Source organism: Lacerta agilis, chromosome 7 (assembly GCF_009819535.1).
Source record: "Lacerta agilis isolate rLacAgi1 chromosome 7, rLacAgi1.pri, whole genome shotgun sequence".
Classification (NCBI taxonomy): domain Eukaryota; kingdom Metazoa; phylum Chordata; class Lepidosauria; order Squamata; family Lacertidae; genus Lacerta; species Lacerta agilis.
Window position 1 is genome coordinate 74,828,637 of NC_046318.1, and position 7,054 is coordinate 74,835,690.

General features: G+C 50.2%; 1 protein-coding gene across 1 annotated transcript; it reads right to left on the reverse strand.

Annotated features, from left to right (window-relative positions):
• Positions 1–1,732: 1,732 nt before the first annotated feature.
• Positions 1,733–2,664, reverse strand: LOC117049399 (small nuclear ribonucleoprotein E-like). Its single transcript, XM_033154056.1, has 2 exons — positions 2,598–2,664; positions 1,733–2,081 (listed from the first exon to the last, which is right to left on the reverse strand). Exon 2 carries the CDS (start codon positions 2,054–2,056, stop codon positions 1,769–1,771), a length of 288 nt encoding a protein of 95 aa, XP_033009947.1. The 5' UTR covers positions 2,057–2,081; positions 2,598–2,664; the 3' UTR covers positions 1,733–1,768.
• Between the last annotated feature and the right edge of the window lie 4,390 nt (positions 2,665–7,054).

Consider the following 7,054-nt stretch of genomic DNA (forward strand, 5'->3'; position numbering starts at 1 on the left):
TCACAAGTTTCTTAACCTACCTCACAGGGTCGTTGTAGGGATTAACTGAGGAGAGGGGTGAATCATGGACTCCTTGCAGGAAAAGGTGGATATGAATGCAGCAAATAGGCTCATCTGCTTAAGAAAGCTGGAGGGGCCAGCCAGATGGAGTTGTCAGTCACCAACCTGGCATTCCAGAGATCTCCATGCGGTTGCAGTTGGACTTGCGTCAGTCACAAAATGCGCCTGGCGCCTGGGGAATTTCTAACACTGGTCTTCTTTGTACATGTGCCCGCAGGTTGTCAGTCTTTGACTGGCGCAAGACGCCAAAGGCAGGCCAGCTTTCCTCTTTTGCCTCGCCCAGTTGGCCCGCTGCGTCTCTCTGTTCCATGCTGTGCTTTATTTACAGCGACAACACAGGGCTGGCTTCTGGAAGAGCAGTGAGTTTCAGATCCACAGCGGAGCTCCCGTCCGCTTGCCAGAATAAGTGGCTTGTCGAAATGCACCCGCGGAAGATTCACAAACGCCCAGCTGTTTGACGGAATGGACCACAAGGGTAGATGGTTGGATATTAAAGGGATTTTTAATTTTTTATTTCCCCCCATTTTTCTGTGCAGAATTCCCTCCTCCTCGCTTGGGCAGCGTGAGGAAGGTGAATGAGGACGCAGAGGACGGCAGCCAAGGTTGCGCTGGCCCATTCCCCTGATGGAAAGAAACATGTGAAGTTCTGACTTGTGTTGAAATCTGGCTTGGCAAGGAGAGGGAGATGTTTGTGTAACATGCTGCTGAGGAGTCATAGCAGGACCTCAGACACAGAGCCTCCTTCACCTTTGCTCAGAGTTGTCTCTCTTTTAAACACAACTCTCTCTCAATCTCTCTCTCTCTGCTGGAAGATTAAATAACGACCCACCCCCCCAAGAAATCTGCCATGGTGGTTGCAGTCCTGTTCTTTTTATTATTAGAAACTGAGGGAAACAATTAACAATACGCCTCTTGCTCAGCGTTAGAAACTCAGATATACAGTCGTACCTTGGAAGTCGAACAGAATCCGTTCCCGGAAGTCCATTCGACTTCCAAAACGTTCGACAACCAAATCGTGGCTTCTGATTGGCTGCGGGAGGCCCCTGCAGCCAATCAGAAGCTGCGGAAGCCCCGTTGGATGTTCGGATTCCGAGAGAACGTTTGCAAACCAGAACAATCACTTCCGAGTTTGCAGCGTTTGGGAGCCAAAACGCCCCGAGTTCCAGGGCATTCGGGATCTAAGCTACGACTGTATAAGCTAGGTGCCAAATGTCTCCTTAAACCGGGGGGGGGGGGCAATTGCCAAAAGAGAATGCCTGCTAGTCGCCGTTTGGGGGCCCAGACGCCTCAAATGTCGTATTTTTCAAGTGATGGGCAGACTGTGACTGACTCTGTGACTGATTCTCAGTTTTTTGTTTTTTTTTTTAATCCTCTAATGAAAAGTTTATTGCTAAGGTAACATTGTAATTTGGGCTGAACAGTTTGTTTTCTCCTGTATCATTATAGAACTTTAAAGATTTCTACACCAGGTGCTATGGATAATAAGTAACAAAGATGTACTAACAAAAAGTTTTATTTATAAAGAACTACAATTCAACAGCAATGTAGAAAAGTTATTGAAAATTATGCAAGCACAAATTACGTAACTGGCTTCATTCTTCACTCTTTTAAACACCAACGGTAGAATTGGGAGTGATACCATTGAACCACTGCATAGTTTCTTCTATAGGTTTAAAGATTAAAATAATAAGCAAAACAGACTCAATAGCTATTTCTGGTTAGAAACACTCTGCAGAAGAGCAATATTGTCTCCTTTTAACATGATTCGACCCAGCTGTTTTCTTGATTTTGCCTTGGAGTGAATCTCCTCAGCATTATCCAGAACCAAGTTCATATATTCATCAAATCCAATAATACAGCCTTCTATCCTCATGTTCACCTGTTCATACAGCCACACCTGAATTCTGGACCTATTCTGTAGGTATCTGAAGATGTGGTTGATGGGCCGCAGCACCATCACTTTCTGCACCTTCTGGCCTTGCCCGCGGTACGCCATGGCCGGCAGCTGGGCTGGGAAAGACCCCCCAGGGGCGTTCCTAGCCCCTTGGCTGCCCGGGGCGGGAAGCCAAGGGGCACCCCTGGGGGGCGGGGCATCGCTGCGTGTGCGTCATGACGCGCGCAGCGACGACACCGCCCCTGGGGTATGCCGGGCAGGGGCTTGGGGGCATCGGCGGGCTACAAAGAGCCCCGAAGCCGCTGCCATAGCGCAAAGGGCTGCCAGGCTGCGGCTTCGGAGCTCTTTGCAGCCCACCGAAGCTCCGGAAGCGGCGGCCCGGCATCCCAGGGGGCGGGGCATCGCTGCGTGTGCGTCATGACGGCCCCGCCCCTGGGGTATGCCGGGCCGCCACTTCGGGAGCCTCGTCCGTGCAGCGCTGCTGCTCCCGGGGTGACGGAGGGAGCGGCGGCGCATGGGAGTGGTGGGACGCGCCGCCGCTCCCTCCGTCACCCAGGGAGCAGCAGCACCGCACACACCCGCCTAGGGACGGCACGAGGGGCGGCCCGCCCCCACCGCCCCCACCCTACGACGCCCCTGAGACCCCCGACAGGATGAGCCCTACTTAGGTGGGACGGGGCAGCCAACGGTCAACTCCTCTCCCTCCTCGCTTTATCCCTCGTGACTGATTCTCAGTTGAACGACTGGCTCGTTCAGATGACAACCTTGAGCTAGAGTTAAGAACTTTGAGAACTGAGAGAAGAAATGTCACTTGATCCAGGGACAGTCCACCTATCGGGTTCATTCTGGTTGTGCAGATAAAATATCCCAGATGGATTTCTATCGGAAGCGTTTTTAGTGTGTGAAAACTATCCCATGGTTCCCCAGGCATGCGCCTCCAGACGGTGGGGATGTCAGGTGCCATCCTAGCGCCCGGGCATCTTCACTTGGCCGCAAGTGGCCGATAGCCAGGTCCAAAATACGCCTGACATATTCCAAGCGCTGTGTCTTGCTTCTCTGAATGGGGCATGGAGAGGGTTGCATAAATCTGTGCAGAAACTAGCCTGCTGTACAGTGGTAAAAAAAATCGGTGTTTGTTGTTCCACGTGTTTTGTTGCTGGTATATGGCTTTGGGCAGGTTGATGACACGGCAGCGCGGCCCAGTGCTGCTTTAGAAATCGGCATCAATGTCTCTTAGGTCCTTGTGGTGTAGTGGTTAAGAGTGGTAGACTCGTAATCTGGGGAACCGGGTTCGCGTCTCCTCTCCTCCTCATGCAGCTGCTGGGTGACCTTGGGCTAGTCCCACTTCTTTGAAGTCTCTCAGCCCCACTCACCTCACAGAGTGTTTGTTGTGGGGGAGGAAGGGAAAGGAGAATGTTAGCCACTTTGAGACTCCTTCGGGTAGTGATAAAGCGGGATATCAAATCCAAACCCTTTTTCTTCTTCTTGGACAAAGAGAAGCCAGAGAGATCTGCCTCTCCTGCCTACCACCTGCTACTGCTAGCAGAGCCAGATCAACATTTCCGATGTTAAAGAAATGAGCACTCAAGCGAAGAGGAGTCCTTTGGGTCTCTAATGAGGCCACTCTCTTTTTGGGAGGTGTGAACCTCTCGTTCTTTGCAGAGAGCGAGAGTTGCGAGTACAGCATGAGCCACGAAGGCGATATAGATAATTAGTGTGTTCTTTCTGGTGTGTAATTGTAAGTAATTATGTAATTAATGTAATTGCACGCCATAACTTTTTTCCCGGGGCTCGAAGAACACTCTGCTTCAGGCCACCGAGGGTGGGGAGGAAAGACCAGAGTTACGTCCCTCAATTCTGTCACTGTGGCCTGGGAGGGATTTCGATCTCTTTACCTCCCAATGCCACGCATATTTGCTTGCTTTCCTTTTGGGGCAATGCTTGCTTGTTTCTTTTGTGGTGTATTTGTGCCTCGCCTTACTGTAAAGTGGTCCGGCACAGACTTACTGCGTAAGCGGTGTGAGAGAACAGTGATATAATGTGGGCTACCTTAAACCTCTGCATGCACACGAAAGCTCATACCAAGAACAAACTTTGTTGTTGTTGTTGTTCAGTCGTTCAGTCGTGTCCGACTCTTCGTGACCCCATGGACCAGAGCACGCCAGGCACCCCTATCCTCCGCTGCCTCCTGCAGTTTGGCCAAACTCATGCCAGTCGCTTCGAGAACAGGCCAACCATCTCATCCTCTGTCGTCCCCTTCTCCTTGTGCCCTCCATCTTTCCCAACACCAGGGTCTTTTCTAGGGAGTCTTCTCTTCTCATGAGGTGGCCAAAGTACTGGAGCCTCAACTTCAGGATCTGTCCTTCTAGTGAGCACTCAGGGCTGATTTCTTTGAGAATGGATAGGTTTGATCTTCTTGCAGTCCATGGGACTCTCAAGAGTCTCCTCCAGCACCATAATTCAAAAGCATCAATTCTTCGGTGATCAGCCTTCTTGATGGTCCAGCTCTCACTTGCGTACATTACTACTGGGAAACCCATACCTTTAACTATACGGACCTTTGTCGGCAAGGTGATATCTTTGCTTTTTAAGATGCTGTCTAGGTTTGTCATTGCTTTTCTCCCAAGAAGCAGGCGTCTTCTAATTTCGTTGGTCTCTAAGGTGCTACTGGAAGGAATTTTTTTTTTTTTGTTCTGCCTTGAGGGACATCTTTGAGGGAAGAAAAGAGGCTCAGGAGTAAACCCTACACAAATCCAGAGCGGAGTCGCTAAGCTGCTCGGATGGAGCCTTGTACGCCTCCTTCCGGCAACTCCTGCAGCCAACCGGGTGCCAAACGTATTGCTCCGCTTCTCTTTGGACCACATCAGTGCGTCTTGTCATCTGGGCAGGCCTGGACATTCATATGCATTGCCCACGTTTGCGCCCCGGGGAGGTCACTTTGGTGCTGCTTTGACTTCACCCCCAGAGACGCACTCCGTTGTCTCTCGAGATGGACGGGTGCCAATGGAATTGCTTCAGGAAGGGGAGCACTTTGATTCAACTTATTTTTAATGCAGCGACCCTGGCTTTTAAATAAGGAATTCCACAGCCCTGCTTGTGAGCCTCGCTACCAACCCATCTCAAATTGCTTTGCTCACGTTTCTGGAAGAGCTATACCACGTAACAGCTGTGTCTAAATGAGCCCCACATTTTTGCCTGTTGGAGAGATCCCCCTCCATGTCTCTTCTGTATAGACACTGCACTGTGGTTTCTGTGGCTGGCTGGGTGTTGCAGATACCCACCCTCACCTCAGGCCTAAGAAAAGTTGCAGGGAGTTTACTCTGCTACGGATGAATAAATGGTCTATCCATTCATGATTACCCGAGACCCTTCTGTAGACCAATTTGAGTTCCATAATGGTATAAAGGCAGGGGTTGAGTATAATGAAAACCGCTGAGTATCTCCTTGTTGTCGTAATGGTGGCCACAGGGATGGGTTTACAGCTGGAAAAAAAATTCAACATCGGAATCACAGACTTGTCGAGTTGGAAGGGACCAAGAAGCCATTTTCCACCCAAAGTGGGGCTCGAACCCATGACACTGAGATTAAGAATCTCATTCTCCGCTGCCTGAGCTTTCGATGGAGGGGGTCTTCATTAGAGGTGCCAGTAAGTTTAAGGAAATCAGGGCAAAGCACCACATTTTCAACCATGCTGCTGCCATCAACGGGCATCTTGCAGATGTGTTTAATAGCAGCCTTGGTGCATCTATGGGGAGGTGAAGGATCCCTGCTTGAAATGGAGACGGTCTCTGAAGTCACCTTGGGTCAGGCCCTTTATATAGACCTCGCAGAAGGCCTGCTAGCTTCTGCAGGCGATGGGGCTTATTTGTTTTGCACAAACTTGGCAGCTTCCTTGTGGCACTGAAGGATTGCAGGAAGGCGTTTCAGGCTGCAAACCTGAAGATGGATTCTCCAGTGTTTGTTATGTAGCAGGAATCGGTTTTCTCTGCTAGCTTTGCAGAATCGGAGAGAGAGAGAGAGAAAGAGAGAGAGAGAGAGAGAGAGAGAGAGCAAGCTAAACTCTTGGCTCGCTTCAGCCCAACAGCATTTTTCCAGGAAACTGGTGCCCACTGAGGCTATTTCCATGTCGGGAAGGAGTGCTCATTCCAAGTTCACGGCGCTGGCAGCTGCGTCCACCGATGTTTGGCGCGAAATGAGCTCTGCTCCTGCCTCCCTCAGACCATGAATCTTCCAGGTCATCTAAGTTGAACACGGAATAAATTGCATGCTTCGCTTTTTATATATATATATAATAATGGTTTTGGCCTCTCCAAAGGTTTGGCTTCTCCGCTGTTTAAAGGGTGATGGGCGTGAGAAAACAACCGCCACCCAGATCTTCTTCCTAAAGAGAAAAGGGAAACTATTCTTCCCCCTGCTTATGTTAAGTGCAAATAGAACCGTTTCTCTCACAATTGCTCGGAAGCCTCTGTTCTTAAAACGATGGACTGGATGTTTTCTCCCCACCTGGCATTTCAGGTGCCAAGACCTTTTATCGTCACGTTTAAATGCCGGTAAATGGGATTTCCAAGCCAGGGGTTCCAGGAGAAGAGAGAAATTGGCACTGCTGATGCCTGCTCCCTTGATTGCTACAGGGCTGGGATGTTCTGAAACGAAGAGTTTGTTCTGTTATGCAGAGCTGCTGTCGCCCGTGTGAATAATGGGGGTGTCGCCTTAAAATTAGGGGTTATCTGGCAACTTTAGGCTGTGCACCAGCCCGTCCTTCATTTGCTTGCTTGAAATGCTTTCTCGACTCCAGCTGCTGCTAGTACTTCTCAGGGGCAGTGTCCAAGTGCGTGTTTGCCGGGGAGTTTGAGTTGGGCTGAATTCCTAGCTCAGGTGCTAAAAGGAACTCGGGGGACACTGCATTCGGAAGTCGCTTTCTATTTTTAGTGCCTCGCCTTCCTTTCAAGTTTCTAGACCAGGCCTAGGCAAACTCGGCCCTCCAGGTGTTTTGGGACTACAACTCCCACCATCCCTGTCCACTGGTCCTGTTAGCTAGGGATGATGGGAGTTGTAGTCCCTAAACATCTGGAGGGCTGGGTTTGCCTATGCCTGTTTTAG

Coding starts and splice junctions, on each gene's coding strand:
- LOC117049399 (XM_033154056.1), bottom strand. CDS start 2,056: ATGGCGTACCGCGGGCAAGGCCAGAAGGTGCAGAAAGTGATGGTGCTG.